Source organism: Kwoniella shivajii, chromosome 5 (assembly GCF_035658355.1).
Source record: "Kwoniella shivajii chromosome 5, complete sequence".
Lineage (NCBI taxonomy): Eukaryota > Fungi > Basidiomycota > Tremellomycetes > Tremellales > Cryptococcaceae > Kwoniella > Kwoniella shivajii.
In genome coordinates, this window is record NC_085912.1 from 587,625 (window position 1) to 607,882 (window position 20,258).

At 42.0% G+C, this 20,258-nt stretch overlaps 7 protein-coding genes across 7 annotated transcripts; 2 read left to right on the forward strand and 5 right to left on the reverse strand.

Moving 5' to 3' along the window:
- Positions 1 to 118: 118 nt before the first annotated feature.
- IL334_003970 (uncharacterized protein) lies at positions 119 to 575 on the forward strand (the record flags this gene model as incomplete). Its single annotated transcript, XM_062935693.1, has 2 exons — positions 119 to 355; positions 447 to 575. 2 exons carry the CDS (start codon positions 119 to 121, stop codon positions 573 to 575), a joined length of 366 nt encoding a protein of 121 aa, XP_062791744.1.
- A 412-nt stretch (positions 576 to 987) lies between these two features.
- IL334_003971 (uncharacterized protein) lies at positions 988 to 4,007 on the reverse strand (the record flags this gene model as incomplete). The annotated part of the gene is made up of 14 exons (XM_062935694.1): positions 988 to 1,105; positions 1,182 to 1,251; positions 1,307 to 1,409; positions 1,473 to 1,499; positions 1,553 to 1,596; positions 1,677 to 1,879; positions 1,949 to 2,180; positions 2,285 to 2,615; positions 2,680 to 2,823; positions 2,981 to 3,174; positions 3,252 to 3,448; positions 3,536 to 3,638; positions 3,722 to 3,781; positions 3,872 to 4,007. 14 exons carry the CDS (start codon positions 4,005 to 4,007, stop codon positions 988 to 990), a joined length of 1,962 nt encoding a protein of 653 aa, XP_062791745.1.
- A 472-nt stretch (positions 4,008 to 4,479) lies between these two features.
- Positions 4,480 to 8,718, reverse strand: IL334_003972 (uncharacterized protein; the record flags this gene model as incomplete). Its single annotated transcript, XM_062935695.1, has 17 exons — positions 4,480 to 4,494; positions 4,578 to 4,819; positions 4,908 to 5,270; positions 5,331 to 5,573; positions 5,643 to 5,787; positions 5,844 to 5,910; positions 6,030 to 6,125; positions 6,184 to 6,284; positions 6,347 to 6,431; positions 6,491 to 6,579; positions 6,666 to 6,896; positions 6,970 to 7,089; positions 7,163 to 7,225; positions 7,282 to 7,446; positions 7,515 to 7,868; positions 7,990 to 8,100; positions 8,155 to 8,718. 17 exons carry the CDS (start codon positions 8,716 to 8,718, stop codon positions 4,480 to 4,482), a joined length of 3,054 nt encoding a protein of 1,017 aa, XP_062791746.1.
- A 733-nt stretch (positions 8,719 to 9,451) lies between these two features.
- On the reverse strand, positions 9,452 to 10,124 carry IL334_003973 (uncharacterized protein; the record flags this gene model as incomplete). The annotated part of the gene is made up of 5 exons (XM_062935696.1): positions 9,452 to 9,587; positions 9,669 to 9,764; positions 9,890 to 9,921; positions 10,002 to 10,017; positions 10,096 to 10,124. 5 exons carry the CDS (start codon positions 10,122 to 10,124, stop codon positions 9,452 to 9,454), a joined length of 309 nt encoding a protein of 102 aa, XP_062791747.1.
- Positions 10,125 to 10,723: 599 nt separating this feature from the next.
- On the forward strand, positions 10,724 to 12,947 carry IL334_003974 (uncharacterized protein; the record flags this gene model as incomplete). Its single annotated transcript, XM_062935697.1, has 7 exons — positions 10,724 to 10,963; positions 11,093 to 11,272; positions 11,362 to 11,568; positions 11,693 to 12,058; positions 12,241 to 12,323; positions 12,404 to 12,530; positions 12,651 to 12,947. The coding sequence occupies 7 exons, from the start codon at positions 10,724 to 10,726 to the stop codon at positions 12,945 to 12,947; spliced, it is 1,500 nt and encodes a 499-aa protein (XP_062791748.1).
- Positions 12,948 to 13,668: 721 nt separating this feature from the next.
- On the reverse strand, positions 13,669 to 15,059 carry IL334_003975 (uncharacterized protein; the record flags this gene model as incomplete). Its single annotated transcript, XM_062935698.1, has 10 exons — positions 13,669 to 13,740; positions 13,808 to 13,861; positions 13,921 to 14,016; positions 14,079 to 14,273; positions 14,357 to 14,421; positions 14,483 to 14,511; positions 14,577 to 14,655; positions 14,725 to 14,789; positions 14,868 to 14,931; positions 15,029 to 15,059. 10 exons carry the CDS (start codon positions 15,057 to 15,059, stop codon positions 13,669 to 13,671), a joined length of 750 nt encoding a protein of 249 aa, XP_062791749.1.
- A 1,683-nt stretch (positions 15,060 to 16,742) lies between these two features.
- Positions 16,743 to 20,220, reverse strand: IL334_003976 (uncharacterized protein; the record flags this gene model as incomplete). Its single annotated transcript, XM_062935699.1, has 11 exons — positions 16,743 to 17,027; positions 17,114 to 17,730; positions 17,792 to 17,980; positions 18,036 to 18,116; positions 18,175 to 18,329; positions 18,402 to 18,987; positions 19,102 to 19,419; positions 19,526 to 19,688; positions 19,757 to 19,864; positions 19,924 to 20,009; positions 20,070 to 20,220. 11 exons carry the CDS (start codon positions 20,218 to 20,220, stop codon positions 16,743 to 16,745), a joined length of 2,739 nt encoding a protein of 912 aa, XP_062791750.1.
- Between the last annotated feature and the right edge of the window lie 38 nt (positions 20,221 to 20,258).

The window sequence follows — 20,258 nt, forward strand, 5'->3', positions numbered from 1 at the left end:
GTTCCAAGTTGTTTAGTGTACGAGCAAACGACGTTTCACATTTCTTCCTTTGCGTTGATTTCAATTCCTAATTCACTCATTCATCTTCTCTTGAAGTTCGTTCATCTAGAGTGAGAAAATGACCAGCCCTACATATCATCTCAGCGAGATAGTAGAAACCCTTCAGGACGCAATTCAAGGCGACGATAACCCATCAAGTAATTCACAAGAACGTAGACGTGGTGAAAAAAAATTCTCCCCACCTCCTCATGGACCATTTACCTCGCTCACACTATACCTATTTTCGAGTTTGATGTTCGTCATATCGATATCTTCATTCTTGCTTGGTATATCGTATATCTACTGTCCTTCAGAGGTAAGTCAATCTCATCCCTTGACCCCACATCATCGTCCAGAAGGTTATAGATGAACATAAATATATATTGATATCACGCATGGTTTTGTAGATCATACCGTTTATTAAACCGATATGTCAAGATGAACATTACAAATATATAATACCACTATTGATACCTGTCATAGCTTGGTTCTCAATTGCGAATTGGGTTGGATGGGAGTATTTCAGGTATTCCTGATTAAATACACTGGAACCGGTTATATGCTTTGGGTGAATAGAGAAAAGCCGATTACCAAATTACTCTGGGAACACTACATCTGTCAATATGCAGATCTCTCGCGATCATATCCGATGCTCCAGAAGATGGTATAGGCCACATGGACATCTCTGTTCGCAGTTGAAAGAGGGACAGAAGGATACAAAGTAATGGAACAATTCGGTCAGACCTTGTCAGGTGAGTCGATCAGTTCTCCACAAACTCAGATGAGATAAAAGCTGATTGGAAATACTCGACCGTCAAAAGCTAGAAACCGTGTTCCTATGTACTGTGTTCACTCGAACACAAAACGGTTACAAAGGGAGAACTAAGCAGAAATCCTTAGATATCCAATATATGCATATTCATGTTCCTTCCATCCGATCATTTCTTACTACTCAACCGTTATACTTGACATACTAATCTCATCAAACGGTCTATCGTTCTTATCCACTCTAACATCTTCGATATCACTTATAATATCTAATCCGCCTACTGCTCTTCCGAACACACTATGTCAAATTGAAAACGCATAAGCTTTTGATAGTATTGAAAAGTATCGATTTGCTCAATCTTTGATCAACTCACGTATGTTTGCCATCTAGCCATTGACACGGTATCGTGGTAATGAAGAATTGTGAGCCGTTGGTACCAGGACCTAAGCGTATCAAAACGCATCAGCTTGTTCGAAGGTATACGAAAGGCTGACTTACCTGCATTAGCCATTGATAAAGTGTATGGTCTATCATGTCTTGCTTTGGTCGAGATTTCATCTTCGAACGTACCGCCCCAGATGGATTCGCCGCCTGTACCGTCCTACTCACGTGATCACGTCAGTGGCCATTTTGCCCTGAATCACAGGGTAGACTGTCGACTCACTCCGAGAGGATCACCACCTTGAATCATCTGATAGAATTGTCAGCTTGAGGGCATCAGTCCCGATTAGAAAATGGACTTACGAATTTCTTGATGACACGATGGAAAACAGTTCCATTATAGTATCCTATATATTTTGTCATCAGCTTCCGGCCTCCCTTCTCCTCCAACATTTGCGGTAAACATCTGGATAATCTAATAACTCACCATTCCTAGCATGAGTGACGAAATTCTCCACTGTCTTCGGTGCGATATCTGGGAATAGCTGTAGGGTGATATCACCTTTGGTGGTGTGGATCGTACATTTACTTGCTGAAGCTCTTTGTTTTTCAGGTGCAGCGGGAACAGCCACTGTTTGTTCTTCACGAGTGGGTCTTTCGTTAAACACATCTCTGTCGCCTTTACTTTCCCTGAACACGCCCGATATCCCGGTCAGATCCATAGCGTCAACCGATAAAGACAGATATGATGGTACTCACTCTTTATCACTTTGAGCGAACAAGTAGAATCGTTGTTTCTTGTATGCCGTAGCGAACAAATGTGGATCTCTCGAACCTTTTTCCTGTAATAACGGATTGGAAGAAGCGGCCATTTGAACGGTTGTTAATCCTTTTTTAGCTGGTGCACCTTGATATAAAGATAAATTAAGGAATCGAAGAGTTTCATCTTTGCCCAATACTCGAGCGACTTTGTTCGTAACGGTATTTACGACTACGATGCAATAATCCCACAAATCACGTCAGTCGTCAACTCGTTTCCTTTGGGAAATTTTTATGCTTATATATCTGATCTTGAATGGGGAAAGATAAACTCACCTTTGATACCTAACATAGTAGGATAAAGTACGAAATTACCACTCTCGTCCCAAACGGCATTGGCAGTTCTTAACATTCCTCCTGGACCACTTTCACTTCTATCCAATTCTCTTTCTATTGCTAAACGTCTTCCGAAATCCATATCATCAAGTTTGAAGACCGCTGTTCCTGCTTGTTGCATTTCGATAACAGCTGTCAAAGACTCGTCGTATGTCCTTGTCAGTTTACCAGTTAGGAAGTTGAATATATGTACGGAACGTGAGGGTAATGCGAGAGTCACGAAATGAGATGAGTTTGGGGAGAATGTAAGTGATGTAGGAAGGGTTTTGGTCTATGATAAAAAATATCCAAAATCAGCTGTATTTTGGTAATGCACTACGATAATTCTAGCTGACCTTTTTGAAATGGAATAAATCAGTTGATGATTTGAATTGCCATAATCCTGGTACAGCAGGTAAACCCCATGGTTCACTAGGCTGCCAATATTCTACGAATCCCTCTTCGTCGACTGAAACGACACAATCGTATTTTGCAGTGTACTAAAGGGGCAAGGGTAAAGCGAAGTGGATTGGATCAGCAATCGACGAAGCGACGAGCAAAAAGGTTCGCTATCATCCCGTTCACTCCTTACTCAATCGTCCCTCCTTCTTGATCGCTGTAGACCTTGCAATCCAACAAAGTCGAAAGATCACTCACGACCATCCGATGTACCGGTGCTCTATGTATCTTCTCCAATGTATACAATGGTGTACCATCTCCTCTGCCATCATAGATCCTGATCGTGGGACTTGAATTATCTGAAACAGCCAATAGAGTTTGACCTGCTCCTGGTTCATGTACCCAACAACAAGCTTTTGGCGTATAAGGGAATTTGAGGATGTTGATCATGTCTGTGGGGTTGTGATCAAAGGTCAGCAGAGAGCTGTTACCGATCTGGTTTCTGATCAAACAGAAAAAATGTACGAACCAAAATTGACAACATCGAAAACTCTTCCTTCACCACCTTCTGAAACAGTAGCGAATAATTTCCCATCATCACTCGCACTTGTAGACACTATAGATTTGATTGACGCTCTATAATGTTTAACGAATTCTATTCCGTGTTCTTGCTTTTTCCATAATTTTAAATGTCCATCTACGGATGTTGTGACCACGAAATTTGTCCTATGATCAATCCGAGTTGTATACGTCAGCAGCTATTCCCATTGCAGGAAATGGAAATGAAGATTGAATTGGCGATAATCAACATACCTCGTCATAGTTACTGAATTTAATGGTTCTCGATGCATGAATGATTTATAGTAACGATCTGTATCAGGTAGAGAGGCGAGATAGAGTTTTTCATGAGGAAGAACTATGATTATTAAAACGAAAAGGGGCATCAGCTTTATAAGATCTCTTAACATCTATTTATCTCAGCCAGAAAGTTGATCTTACCTGCTCTCTTCTTTTTCCTTCCGTTCGTCACTACTACTTCGCCATCACCAGGCATTGGACCTACTCCGCATTATCATATTTTGGTGTCAGCCATCATGCACTCACTTCGCCCACAGCTCCTGTGTCAAATGGACAAGTGAGCTGACATACCTATTTCTTCATCTGAAGAATCATCCATATCGGCACTTGGCATTTCAGGATTTGCGACTGCGTTGTTATCTTCAATCTCGGCTGTACCATTTCGCGCTCTTTTACCCAGTGAAGAAGGTCCTGCGTCTTCTGACATCTTGAATTGCCAAGTCAATGAACGATATGAGCGTGTACAGTATAATTTATAGCAAATCAGACGATGACAGATGAAAACATGCAACCTTTGAACATGAGCGTTATGAACAATCCGCAAAACAGTTCGGTGAAGTGAGCCTGATAATTATCGAGGACCAACCATCCTGGTGGTGTGAGTTATCAGGCTAACTAGTATGAGTTGGTACGTTCTTTTAATGCAAGTCTTCTCACTTTGGGCGAAATGAATGTATGCATGCATGCAAATATTAAGATAGATCAACAGGACGAGATGGTACTATGAACAACATTACTGGAATAGATCTGATTATAGGTGAAGATACTAGTATATACAAACAGTCGATCCCGCCTTCATCGTGTATTGCGTCTTTCGTTAAAATGGTTATTACAGTCTTGATTACTAGATTGTTGCATTGATCATGGAGAAAAAACTGATCTGATTGAGATGAACTTGATTATAATGGGACAGTCTAATATGATCGGAAAGCGTCAGTCGATGATATCAAATCTCTTCGCTCCATCAGATCAATCTCCAATTTAGTTTTTGGCTCACCTCTACAATTTCAATTAACCCCCTACTCGCTCTAGCTACGACACCTTGATTGATCCTGCTCAGAGTGAAGATCTTCATTCCCTTTTCGTCGATCACTTCACATACTCTTCCAGTAGTGACATCTCTCACTTCAGCTCGGCCTGACGATTCTTCGAATAACATCAAGTAAGGTTGTTTGAAAATCGCATATGAGGGTGTCAAGTTCCATCTCAAGAAAGATCCTTTTCTTGATACTTCTCCAACTGATAGAAATGAAATGTCTTCGTCAGCGTATGACACAGGCTGTAATAGCACTCTCGGCCACACTGAGGAGAAAAAGACGAAACTCACATTTTGATACCCAACATGCACCCCATTCATAAACCAGCAAGAATTCACCTTGTTCAACTTGCCACATTCCCAATGGTTTAGCTTGACTGACCATTCTCACTACCGTTGCTCTTTCAGGTATACCGACTGGGAAAGTCGGAATCGGGTTAAAAGTTGGATTTCCAGGTTCAGCTACAATGAATGTTTTCTCCGTGATGACAGAGACGGTTTGTCTGAAAAATGATAAATCAGATGCGTATCCTGGTACGATAATAGTACCGAACGGTCTGAAAGATGGTGAGGCATAGGACGTTGAGTTGATCAACGGCTCATGGAAATAAAGGTTTGTCTGATGCGAATTTTTTGAATGAACAGCATAAACCACTATATGAGTTAAATTGTCAGCTCACTCAAGCAAACTTGGGAGACGAGCGGCCAGCTCACCCAACAAACGACCTTTAGTCACTCCAATTCTGACAAAAGCGACGGTATGCTCTGGAGCACTCAACCTTTCTCCTTGCATTCGACCTTGGAAAACCCATGTTTCGGGATTGGAAGTAGGTATCATCTCTCTCAGATTATACGCCAGTAATGATCCAGAGGTCAAGATTAGTAGCCAGCCGAAATCAGGGATGACCGCAACCATGCTGATATGGCCAGAATTGTATCTGATCAGTTCGCGAAAGGCTTAGTGAATGAAGAAGTAGGCAATGTGAGCTCGACAGTTCATGGCCTTTCGCAGTCTCGATTGCTCACTCTTGGAATCTCTCCTCCATCCGAGCCAGACGCTCTTACTTGTCGCTATCGCGACTGTCTCGCGATTATGCCATGAGAAAGTATCCGCGGCCATGATAGAATCTCTAATCTCCAGAGGAATAGTGATGGTATGTACCGCGAAAGTCTGTTCTCACATCAGATAATATAGCTTGATCTCTCGCTGTTCTGCCAAGAACTTACCCGGTTGCCTTCAATATCAAACTTCCTAAGAGTTTTGGCTCCTTCAATCTTTTCTTTCCATTCCTCACTACGGGTAAATTAGCATCTGTATAGACTCTTCGCGTACGGGCAGCTTACCGGAGTCCCTGAGTACTGTTCCCAGCGTCAGCTTCGTGATCATTCGCCCTCAGATTGAAGCTGACTTACGCGGTACACAAAGCGTAAGTTCTCCCATTGATTCCCCCGGAAGTGGAGATAGTAAAAGGAAACATTAATCTCTCAGGTTGGAAGACTGGTTCGAGCCTGTTCGGAAGATCCGTTTTAGTAAGGGACCTGACTTTTTACAGCTCGGTACACTCACATATGACCACCTGGTTTTCGTTGGTACCTAGAGACACTATCATATCTCCTTTCGGGCACACCATCCGCGGATATAAGGTTGAGGAAATCGAGATGTATTGGCTATTACTTATAAGATGAGTCTTATGGTCCTCTTGACTAGACAGATTCAGGTGTGAGCTCACTCTCGAAACAACGACGTGTTTCCCATTCTCTTCATCTCGAGTCAGAAGGAAGTAGTTGTCTAGCAGGATAGCACGTAGATCCTGCCTAGAATTGATAACATCTTGTCAGCATTCACCGGCATTCGGCTGTGATAGCTGACATACCATCCATGCCAATTAGTCTCGCTTCTCACTCGCCTGAAAACATATCCCATATGTACCAAGGTTCGTTTAGGGTCGGCGATATCAAGCTCCTGTAATGAAAGTGAGTTCTTGTCACACCGTTTCCGCTCTCAAGAGGTCTATTTATCGTGTTGCTAGAATAAGTCAATGAACTCACAATGATTTCTCCCTTCTTGAACAGTAACCTCTCGGCTGTATTCCACAGTCTGATTTTGTTCTCTGCACTTTCGATTCCTGGTTGAGTTGATCTTACAACACCATGAAGGATCTCCATTGCTGCAGGTATATCTTCTTTATCAGGATGATCAGGTGGAGTTACTTTATATAACGCTTCGAGGACAAGTAAGATTCTAGGTAATCTAGTAACCGGTCGAGAAAGGAAGACGGACTAGAACAGTCGTGGGGTTAGTGAGTTGATCATTCGTGGTTCAACGGTTGATAGCTGCCAAAAAGCAACATACGATATCCCTTCTCCTCGTAAGGTCATAACTATTTCTTTCCGACAAGAAAGTCCTGAAAGGTGGACTACGTTCTTGTTCTCGGCGCACTCTCGCTTCAGCGAAGGGGTAATTCTTCATGTACTATTCGTAGAAAACGTCACAAATCAGCCATTGCGTTCTCAGCATGCGTCGCATGGTTACAACTACGACTGACAGACTCATACAGGTCCACGATTTCGAGGAGAATACCAAGAATGATATCTGTAGCCGTTGTCATCTGTTCGTTTCTGTAAGCTGTTTTAAATCAACCAGCGCAACCACTTCGAAACTCACCAATGGCCATTCGTGCCTTTGTCTTTCCATCAATCTGCCCAGCAATCTGACGTGAGCATGGTAGATCTGTTGAGCGGTACTGAAAACTTCTGCTACGAAAGCGTTGAGACGCGACTCGGGAGCCAGCAGAGGAGGCTCGTGGTCGCGTAGAGGTTGGATAAACACCTGTTCATTGGAATATCCAGTCAGTGATACGATTTCTATATGCGACCTATTATTGATGAAATACCCACATCACAGACGATCTTCATATCCCTCACATACTCTCTTTCACCTTTAATCATCTCCCACCATAAACCCTGTCTTTTCAATTCATCTTTACTCAACGAATCACTCAATGTATGATCGACAAGTTCATACCATTCGGGATTAGGATCTCTTGTATTACCCCGTTCTGAAGGGGTCGATACACCAGGTAAAGTCGGTGAAAGTGGCATTCTATTTCCATTTCCATCTATATTTCCATTTCCATTTCCATGAGAATTGGATGAAGGTGTTTTGGTATGTCCTGAATCCGTATTTTGATATGCCAAAAGAAGAGCATAAGAATTCTCTGGAAGTAATTGAGCGGGTGGTGAAGGGTGGACCTGTATCAAGAGATTGGTTTGATTATCAGTCTTTGAGCAATGAAGCTTACTCAACTCAGATTGGGAAGGTTGTTGTTGGTGGAATGAAGGGAGATCACAAATGTAAGAATTGATTGCTCACTGATGGTGTTTCAAGCAATTCAGCAATTTCGTTCCCTGGTGAAGTATTTCGTGATGTCTCGTTGGGACTTTGAGGATATGATTGTGTCAGATCGGGGCGTGAAGCAGCAGGCTTATATGCTCAGAAAATCAGTAAACTGTCAATACGTCGAGGAGAGAAACTTACAGTATCTCTAAATCTTTCTGTGCCTATGAAACTCGGATCAATCCAACTATATCCATCTATTCTTTCATCTTCATCTTCTTCTTCCTCATCCCAATCATGAATTTCCTGTTCACCTTCACTCCTCGATGATCCTATCTGAATATTGGGATTGAGATTCCGAGTTGTATCACTTGATCTTCTCGGTGATTGATCTGGAGCAATCCTTATTCTAGTGTTGGCATTGCCATTCGTATATAATGATTCGCCTCGACCGATATCATTACCTTCAGGAAAGTCATCTCGTATAATTTCCTGTTCTTGTCCACGTTCATCGCCTATATCATTCGATGTATTCCAACCTGTCTTTCTTCGTGCATGAGCTGCCAAGCTCCATGGACGGAGTTTCTTCAATCCTTTAGGCTTCGAATTTGAATGTGAATTTGGACTTGAGTTGGGATTTATAATTGAACTCGTACTTGCAAGTGATGAAGTTGATGAAGAAGATGCTATAGGTGCATGAAGGTGATTATTTAATTTTGAGGTAGTAGTAGTAGATGATGAAGCTCGTAAATGTGTAAGTGACATTATCGTTAATGTCTCTACACCTCACACAGATTAGGAACCGGTTTCCTTATCGATGTGAAACTGAAACGGGATGTTCGCAGTCGACTATCAATGATTACTGCGTAGTGTTTACCTCTTGATATTTATGCTTATTTATGTTTATGGTGAAATCGTATATACGGCTGATATGGTTTTGATAGGGATACAAGAGTACGATATCACTGATGCTTGAAAAGAAGAATGGCCAAGATGATCATGAGATTTCATAGATATAGATATATACAACATTGAATCTTCTACGACGATAACGGCGAGAACAGTACCACAGTACCAGGGATGACATCAGATGATCGACAACGAGCAACAATAATAAACAACAACAAACAACAGATGAAAACATTACAAAGTGTTTCTAATCGGCATTACAAAACATGTCAATAAGCGCTGTACTCAGCGGGTAATGCAGTTATCCATAAGATAATGATATATGATCTACCCGAGACATGTCATTCCAGTGATTTCATGTCACTGTGTTGGCAAGCTGAAGGATGAGATGGGACGCATGCAGGAGTAATGGCAAGACATTGTCAGGTATAGTGGTCGAGTCACATTACTGGTTTATGCATTATTGATATTGATTCTGACTGTTTTTGATGGATTTTCGACTATGCTACATATTCTTTTTTTTCCCTTCTTTTATCGTTTTCTTTTCGTTTTTTCCCACTTTCCATTCATCTGACCCGGAACATGATCCCTATCTTCTGACCTCAAATCCATCTGATCCACCAGTGGCGTTTTGGATCTCATCATCACTTGGATTTTTGGTATCTTTTATCAGATCAACTTTATGAACTTCAGCTGCGGACGGACCACTTTCAAGGAACGATCGACTGAAACGACCCCTCTCATTCATCAGCATATCCTCGTTATACTCGTTTCCTCATACTGATGACCATGCCCAGGGGACATACAATTGTTTGATTTTGTCCTCTGGACCAACGGCGACTCCTTGAACACTAGAATCATCGTGGTTGTACACGTGTCCTTTCAAGCCTAATTTTTGAGCTCTGATCCATTCGAGAGGTTTGTCAGTACGGCCTTTTCATATTTGGTGCAGTGCACAATAAGAGCGAGACGGCGAGACGGGAGGGCAAGAGAGGAAAGGACAAGAATAACAATACTAAATACTCACTCTTTCTGAGTATATGATCTGAAATTAACGCCCTATAGAACGAAAAAAAGGCCTCATTGCTCAGCCAATGATGATATTCTTTTTCGCTGAGGAAAGAACAGCTTGATCTCACCTGAACATCGCCTACACTGTATTGTAAGAGGTATCGGAATCAGTAATATGCACAAATGCTCACATGCCCAGATCATAGGGTAGATGTCCCTTACACTTTGAATTGAATGAGATTAACGCTCATCTTCTTCAATACCTTTGATGAAAACACTTTTGATAAATGTCAATGTATGATTGAGTCACAGTCTGTGGTCTGGATGTATGACTTTGTTTGATCAGAGAGAAAGAGAGAAAGGATGAAAGAAGATGAAGTTGATGCAGGACCGAATAATACCGTATTACCAGTACTCATACTCCGTATTCGGTATCATGATTTAATCATTTAACCGGAAATGATATCAAACTCAAGTCGCAAAAAGAGAAACGCTTGATTTGAACTTTGACACGATCAGATAACTTTAGTGAATCAAGCAAACCAACAATAACAATAACAACAACAACAACAACAACAATAACAACAACAACAACAACAACAACAACAACAACAACAACAACAACAACTGTAACGACGACGTTTAGCACAACATAATACCGATAGAGCCATTGATCCTAGGGAATATCAACAGGATTGGATCAATCTCACGGTGACTTTGATAGGGCTCGGTGACACTGATTTGAGCGAAAACTCATTAGTCAACGTCAACGTCAACGTCGACAGATAAAATAAAACAAAGAACCTTCTGAGCAAGGGTGAATAGCGAGATTTGATTATAGAACATCAAAATGCGTGCACCTCAATTACCACGTTTTACATCCCTCACCTCCTCTACATTCAGCCATTCTCACGGTCAAGGTCACCGCCATGGTCATGGTCACGGTCATGGTCAGATATCACAAGCAATCCTCAGTCCATCTAGGAAAGCATCCACAAACTCGAATAATACAGACTGGGTAACATGGCTTAAGAAGGGTGTATCGGATTCGTCAACCCCATCAGGGAAATGTCTTTTGTTCGCTGGTCTCGTGAGTCTGAACCGCTGGATTCTCCTGCTCTGCTTTCACAGTCTCACAGTGCACATACACTTCCCTTGAAAATGTGATCTTTTCAAGTGGTATACGATGAATGCTGACGTCAATATCCATTATATTCAGGGGTCATATCCTCATACACCAATTTCACCTACACCATCTTCACTGAAAGTGTGGGATGAGGCATCAGAAGCTCTACTAAGTCCTGATGCGACTATAGGATACGAAACTAGAGGTATGAGTGATGCGGGCTTGAAGCAGGTTAAAGGATGGATGAGAGGTTGGGTAGAAGGTAGAAGTTTAGTGAGTACTAAATCTTCTATGGCATATCTGAATTATGCATAAGAACATTTTTCTGATAATCTGATGATGTCGGTTCAATCGATGAACAGGAAGAATTGATGAAAAGACCCGATGTGACAGCTGCTTTCATCCTTTCATCTTCAATAGCTATCTTAGCTTCAGAAAAGGAAAAACACGGTACATCAACTTTATTACCTGAAGGAACGAGTCATCTTGCAGGTCATGGATTCATAGGTACTTTAACTGCTTTAGTGGCCAGTGGGAGATTAGATTTAGGTACTGGCGTTAGGCTAGCTGTGAGTTTAGTTTTTTTTTTTTGGGCGATTTGATGTGCAGATATCGAATTACCTCAAAATCAATGCGCTGATGAAAGAAAAAACCCTCACTCAAATCAATCGATATGGGAAAAACTGGAAATAGAGGATATACGCATCACTTCCACCTTCACCACCTCAAACGTATCCCCGATCACATTTAACTACAGTGTTATCAGCTCGACATTTTCATTCACTTTCTTCACCATCCTATTTCGTTCCACCGCCTCCATCACCTGATGACCCTTTCCCTCCCGTCAGTTCAGGTTCAGCGAGTGAAGAAGAAGCTGAATCAAGTTCAACTCCGATCAAAAGACGGAGAGCCATGCAATTGATTTTAGACGAAATACATTCTTTACAAAGAGATTGGGAAAGAGAAAATGAAATTACAGGTAGTGGGGGTACTATTGGTCCTAGGCAGGAATGGGCAAGTGCTGGTATTATAAATAGTAGTAAAGTCCTGGTCGTTACCGTGAGTCATAGTCATAAGTCAAAGATATATCGATTTTCTCTCCCCCGAATTTGGATCACTATATCACTCCCCTCAATAGAAGGTGTTAGTGAAAAAACACTGAAAAAAGAAAGTAGCGAGACATGATGACTGACTACGCAGCAGATACAGAGCTGACTCTGATTCTTGATCATGTGTTTTAGGGAACGCACCACGCCGTCTTGCAAGTGATAGAAAGATTACAACAGCTGAATTTAGCAAATCCAGTAATGGACGTAGCGATGCCGTGAGTAACCATTCCCCCCTCTGACTGAATATGTGTCAACTTGCCACACAAACCGCTGATTGACATTACCACAACTAAAGCTGTCCATATCATACAAAACTGATGACTCACGCTATACCTAAATTCAGAGATGTGTTGGAGAGATGTTATTTCCAATATCCAAAAGAAGGTAATCCGATTATATTGGATCCTATGACTACTCATCCTGTGAGTCTGGATACCAATGATCTATCTATTCAAGTCGGTGGTGGATTAAGATCAGAATTCACATGAAAAATTATCGGGGTAAGGGACCATACTGATATTATGTGCTTGTGTACCGCACAGCTGTCCCACCCATCATCGTCGCTCTTACCTCACTTGACAGGTCAATTACGTTGGCACAAGACATTGTATCGATTATACTCACTTCCATCACCCGAAGTATCAACTTTTGTAACAGTTGGAAAAGGTGCAAAAGGCTTAGGTATAATGTTGAAAGGTGAAGTAAGAAAAAGACCAGAAGGAGCAACAAAGATCAAAATTGAAGAAATGGGTGGAACGACCCTAAAGGAAAAAGAAATGAATGATAGGATAAATAAAGGTTTAATGAAATTAAGAGCTCAACAAAATAAAAAAGCATGATCATCAACAAATTATAATTGATATTTTCACACCTTTGTCAGAATGAAGGCTCAAGTCAATGGGACTGGCTGACCACTAAGTGGGTCCACAGAGTAGAAGAAAAGGGTAAAAGTTGGAGAAGCTGAAGGCTCTTTTCGTTTTCTGCCTTCACGTTGAATACTTCAAAAGAGAATGATTCGGACTCCTTTCTGGTATCAAAAGGTCAATGGACATTGTTCATCTTGTATATTTACCTTTCATTCCATACAGTTGTAATTCTGGTCCTGAGTTTGCAGCTCATGCAATCATCGCATCAATCATATTATAGCTCGTGACTGATTAAAAGAAACTTGTGTCGATGCGATCGCACGCGCTATGCATAAACAACTAATCTACTACTCTTGCTGATCAGTAAGGAACATTACCTTTTGCAGACAGTGAGAAGAATGATAGTTCACATAATATGTATACATGAATCAGCCTTTTTACTCGTGAACCTCACTAGAATCTATTAAAAGAGAAAAAAGGAACAGACGAATCTACCGCTATCGAGCGAAAATTGAAGAATTAAATGACAACGTCCAGAGAATCTATACACAACTTGGAAAGAAAGGCGAAAAAGGAATATCTATGAACACAACTGTAGATATGGACTGTCTAGGTGATCCATTCATGGACTCCAAAGTGATGAGTCGGGAGGAAAAGAGGAGTGAGAGGAATGATAGACCAACTGGGAAACTGATCAAGATGTAGCGTTCTCAATGGTACCATTAGCGACTTCTCCAGCTCTTTGAGCTTCTTCTTCGGCTTTAAGCTATGCAAAGTACAAATGTCAGCTTGTATCGCTGAGTATCATACAGAGCATGCGAGAATAAGCTGACCTTAGCTGCATTGACGTAATTGTATATCTCCTCAATGACAGGTTTAGCGTGATCCTAAATGTCTCACTATTCAGTTGATGTCACTCGGTCGCGAAATGCATAGGGCAACTGACCTTGACATAGGCAGCAAGCTTGTTTGATTTATCTTGGACAGTCGTTTCTTTAGCGAACACGATCTCCTTCAGATCACCAGTTACTTTACCAACACCCTAATAACCTCAAACACATCAGCTGCCCCTCGTGCAGGAACACCACGGAAAAGCTGACTTACATTGATCAGTGCTCCTGGAAGACCTTGTCCGTGTTCTGCAAGATGTTTCAATTGCTCAATAAGGGAATGAGCGAGGTCTTGAGATGTGTGGATGGTAGCTACGGCTCGAGAGCTAATAGCAGAGTTGATCTGAGAAGTCTTGTTCAGGACATCTGAAAGAACGGGTTGAGCAGAAATGATGTATGGGTGAACTCGCTGTAATAAGCATGATCAGCATTGCAACGTGCCACAGATGCTATGAAAATGGATGTGTAAGGCAATGATGGCAAGCAACTCACATCATCATAGATACCTTTGGCTTGTTTGACTACTACCAAATCTTGAGTAGGGGTTTTGAATGGATCTAATCACCAGGATCAATCAGTTGTTGTACCTATCGAGAAAAGGATTGTACAGTAGCTTACAGGGGAAAGTAGCTTCAGCTCTCTCGAAGCTATATTGACAAGTCAGCTGAATATACATCGCTCCTCTCAGACTCCAGATAGGAGTAAAGCTTACGTAGCAACGGCTAGACCATCTGCAGATTCCAAGATGGGTTTAGTCTTTACAAGAACCGGAGTAGCGACTTCGTACGATTCTGCAGTACGGTATTAGCTAAGTCAATCGATGACTCGATGAAAATGTCGATGAAAAGGGTGTAACTTACTGTTCGCGAGAGCAAGAGCAGTTGCGTATAGTTTTGCAGTGTATTCGTTTGATTGAAGGAGTTGTCTAAGGAGAATTAACGGTCATTCAATGAGCACGTATCCGCAGGAGGGCTTCTTGGGGAAAATAGAGAATGTGACTCACTGAGCATAAGTGACTGAATCGTGAACGACAGGTACAGAATCGAATTTACCAACGATTTTGAAGCCTATCCAAAATGCCAATAGGTCAGTGGCGATCAACGACTAAAAGGAAAGTCAAGCATGGTCGGGAAGGCCGAGCAGACTATGGGTTGTCAGACTTACTGGGAGCGTTGGAAGCGGTGGCGGTGGACATTGTGGTCGGCGTGTCTTGTCTTTGTTGGGTTGTAGAGATATGTAGTACTGGTTGAGATTAAGATAAGAAGGGACAAAATCAGTAAATCAATTCTGTAGATAAGGAGGGGAGGGGGAGGGGTACGAGAATTCGTGATGATGACGAATAATGTCGAACTCATACGTGGAAGTGAAACAAAACCGAGATCCAACTCATATCACGTCCCACATGCTAAAGGCAGTAGATTGTTTTAATGAAGAGTTAAGGACGATGACGGCAATAGCGGGTCTTACGCTTTCCAAGCATATACTTCTAGATTAAAAGACAGAGGAGGAACCGACAGGGACCCGGCGCAAAGGTAGGAGATACAATGCCAATGGGTGGATGAATATATCATAATATAGAAGGAGTGAGGGCATTGCCATTTTGCTTGTTGCCACCTATTTCGTTCTCCACCTGTGATACTGGCAGATAAGGACGAATAGACATTCACTCACGTTTATACACTTCTATCTGTATGTGATTGAGCTACAGTGAATTAATCAGATAAGATAGATCGAGTATATCACCGATGAAGAGGATGAAGTTGAAGTTCTTTGTAGAGAGATAGGGATGGATGAGTGAGTGAGAATCGTTCTTGCTGGAACCTGCTTTCTTTCTCCTCAGATAAAAACAATTGAATTGAATTGAAAATGAAGAAAAAAGTTTAAAATCCTTTCTTTTTTTTCCTTTCCAAACCGGTTACATCACATTGTCATCCCCCATTTTACCCTGAATCAAAAGATAAAACACAGCGTGAGAAGGATTTACATACATCCACCCCGTCAACCATCCAAAACCATTTCCCATACCATCCAAAGAAAAAGCGCTGCTGTTCCAATACTGCGAGATCAACGTACTCCCAACAAAGGACTAACAACAACAACAACAACAACAACAAGAAGACATGAAAGCCCAGAACTTTGAATCTGATGACGCGAGATAAGGACGTTGCTCCTGTCCCCTTTTAATCCCTGGCGGTTGCGTCAGAATTGAGAGAAAAGGCTTTTGTTTGAGAGAAAATGCTTATCTAGTACCTTCTTCAATGCCGTAACGTACAAATGCAATCATTCACATGGCTTAAGCTTCTTTTCTATTTACTCGTATTGCTCAAAGAACGATTATTTACATCAGTTGAGGATGAATATGACTTCTCAGACTCGCCATTTCGAGTCATCGAACAACTTGACACAAACCAACGTCAATTTGGAGTCGAGGTAGACATGCATAAGATGAGAGGAAGGACCAACCTTTCAACATACAAACGGAAGATAACGGAGAAGGGAAGAGAAGAGATAAAGACAAAACCCCTTTGACGCCACCCAATCGTCTGGAAAGGGAAAGCCGGTTAAGTCCTATCACTTTACCGACTCGTTCGTTACTTGCTAGACGCTGCTATGCCATGGAGGTTGGTGGCCTCGCGTACGTATCCATAAAGAAACAGTGAGCTGTAGATACATGTCGCTGCAGGTTGCTGCCGTGCTAAGGGTAAATCGGTCTCAATAATCGCAAATCATTGTCGAAAAAGTCAACATCGCTTTATCATAGCATCAAATTTTGACAATGTACTGACAAAATAACAGCTAAACCTACGACTACAGCGATGAACCGCAGAATTGAGTACTCCTGAGCTAGACGTTATACTTGACTATATCGATTCAGTCGTCACTTCCTCTTAGCTTTCTTGCTACTACCACCTTCACCGTGATCGAGCAAAGCCATGATTTTTCTTCTTTCCCTCGCAGAAGCAGCATCCACATATCTGACTTGAACGCTTTCTTCTCCTACTCCCGCTCCTGCATCATTATCTATATCGGCATCACCATCGATTGAGACGGGTGTCCCATCCGCTCCCATGTAAGATGTATCTGGATCTGCTTCTTTAGGGGAAGGAGGTGCTGAGAACTTCGATGCTGCAGGTGAAAGACTGTTCAAAGGTGATCGAGCGTTCTGATACGGAAGGAGAGAATCAGCCAGTCTCACCATGGACGAAAGATGCACTGCTCGGTATCATAGTCTGGAATGTCATCACTCACTTTTATTCTCGCACTGGGCCTGGCTCTTCTGACGACCTTCGTTTTCAATGGTGTACTTCCATCTTTCTCAGCAAGTTGTCTCAACACTTCAGTCATTTCTGTCCCTGTTCCTCCGATCGATGTGGGTCTACCTAAAGGTAAACTACTCATAGACTGAGCTCTTTCACCTAGACTGTCATTCATAATAGGCAGCGGTATTGATTCAGTTTGCTGTATAGGCGCAGAAGTCGTGCGCGATATCTTCTCTTTTTCCTTTTCCATTTTATCAGTATTGAACGGAGGAATCGGTGGTACCGTGGCTGAGTTCAGTAATCGTTCGGTTTGCGCTTTAGGTGGTGACAAGATATTTTCGATTGTCTTTGTTTGCATAACGGATGGGCGACTTTCTCCTCCTCCTTCCCCTCCCATGCGAATAGAGGATGTTGACATAGTCGAAGGATCATCGATATGCGTAGGAGAGGGTTTAAGCATACGTCCAGGTGATATGGTTGGCATGTTTTGAGAAGTCGATTTACTCGATGGAGGTCGAAGTAAGAAATCACTGTTATCTGGTAAATCAGACATTGTTGATAAATTGGCAGTCAAGTCGCTTGTCTTCCCCACTGCTCTAACGGCAACTACGTCGCGTACATAATTAGCTTTCTGAGGTAGAGTGAGTTTTCGTGAAAATGGACATACCTGTGGGCGTGAACTTATGTCTATGTCCTTCCTCTGGTTCCAGTTGTCCGGATCGGCCCATAGCTACCAGCCATGATTCTTTCATTACTTTCACACCCCATTCCCTTGCTTTTTCAACTTTCTGACCGGTTGTGGGGACCGTTATGAGATGCGTTGTTTGACGATTCAGCTTCACTGACAGTGTTCCTCCTGCAAATTCCGTCATCAGCTATACCTTTAAACTGCCAGTAAAAGCTCAACTGACCTATCGCTCGTAGTAATCTCCGCATATAAACGTTGTTCTCAGCTGAAAAGCCAGAGAGATGTACGTTGAGTTTTGGTGTGCCTGATGATTTTTATCGTTAGAGGGTTCTCCATTCATTATTGATATAACCACTACTCACCAGCTATTGGCATGGGTGCAGGTAATGGTCTGAATACGATGTGTTTGTCTGGCGAGAGCAGCCGTTCCTCGAAACAACATCCCTCCACCCAACATTCCGTCACTACCACTGTATCCCGATCATTTTCCGTCAGATCAGGTCTAACGTCAGAGCATCTGAAGTGTCGTTACGTCGGACATGATCAGTCAATGGCCCGATTCAGTATATCGCTGTGGAGATTTACTCACAGTCTGACTATTATATAATCTACTCTTTCTCCATCTTTCCTCTTTTCATCGCTCACCAGCATACCACCATGTTGTCTAATGGCATTTTCCAATCCATCGCATTGTTCTTGAATGACATGGCTGAACTTCAATCCCTCGAAGAACGTCTTAGGTCCCTTTGAAGGTTGTTGTTGTTCATCTTCCTTGTTTCTTTCTTCAAGGGGCTGTGGATGAGCTGTAGGTGGTATTGGAGTTGTCCGTTCGGGTTTGGGTGGATTTACAAGAGGAGTAGTCGCAAATGAAGTTGACCGTGATACATGTAACAACGAAGGTTTCCGGTTCATGTCGGGCTTCCCCTCATCTTTTCTAGGTTGTTGAGGGGATGATGATCTTTTCGTTGTTGGTGGTATAGGTGATTCACGATCTGCTTTGACACCTGTTGTTGATACTAACTCAGTCACTAGTGTACTTAGGGATTCTCTTTTCCGTTTCCTCATAATGGCAGGCTCGTTATTATCTACTGGATCTTTTCCCCCACTCGTAGTATCACTTTCACCAAGTGTTTTCTTCTCTTTTTGTAAATTGATAGTCCCATTGATTACGTCCTCTACAATAACCAAAGAGAGTTCCGAGATTTGAAGTCAGCTTACTCCTTATACTAAAGAAACTCTCTCGAAGTAAAGGGATGAAATGAACTGAAATGAGATGAAACATGACTAACCAGGAACGACTTTACCACTTCTTCTAGGCTTTCTAGCATCATAAAAATCTTCTTTCCATCTACCATTATAAGCCACGCAATCCCAAATCCATTCTTCATAAATAATTTTCATTTCTTCATCTTGATCAACTTTAACTCCTTTCCTTTTCCTTGCGCCTAAATCCGCTATTTCCCTCAAAGCCCATTTTACTTTTTCAGATGATCTAGGTTCGTTTGTTGGTTTGGCCGAAATCAAGTGTGTACACGATCTATCTAAATCTTTCGAATATGTTCCACCTGAATTTTGAATATGCTTGATTAACTGTTTACGTCGATCGACTAAACGAAAAACAATCATAAACGATGTAAAGTAAGTAAGTGAGACATTGCACAAAGGCCGAAAAGCGTCTCTGTGAAGAGAGAGAGACGGAGAAGAAACACTTACGAGGTTCTATACCTGACATTGCTATTTTCAATCCCACGAAAGGTAATAATCTATGATTTTCTTGATCAAGTTCAGTATCTAATTCTTCCCCATTTAACCATTGCGCATGAGCGTCTTCGATCCATGAAGGTTCCATAACGGGTAAGAGGTGTTCCACGGCATACTGAGAACGAAATTATCAGCTCGAGATCATTCCTATCGAACAGTTGTCAGCTGTCAGCTGTGACTCACTAGGTATTTTGCGGACCCAAACCCCACGGCTACTACATGAGTTACATGTATCGTCAGAGCATTTTCTACCATCGCACCGAGCTCTTTTGCCAATGCCGTCAGTGCGGGCTAAAGTAGCCAGTCAGCATTTGTATTTAAAGTATGTAGCTTGCATAAATATGACTGACTTTATTGTCTACTCCTGTAAAAGTTATGATCACACCTTTCCAAGGTTTCGTATTCCTTCTTAAAGCGGCTGTTGAACTTTCCTCATCTGCGAGAAGTGGACCATTGTCAGCTACACTGTCCATACCATATAACGGATTTGGCTGACCTTCAGCATCAGCCAAAGCTCGTCTCATGATTTCTTCATCTACTTTATTTATAGGTGAAGCTTCTCTTGTTTTCCGATTCGATGTTCCAGCAGGTGCGGGACGTAATTTTACCTGAGGTATTTTGGTTGATAAATGACCGCGTCGATTCATCTTGTCTATGTTTTCTCTCCTTCGCGTGATAGTAGTAT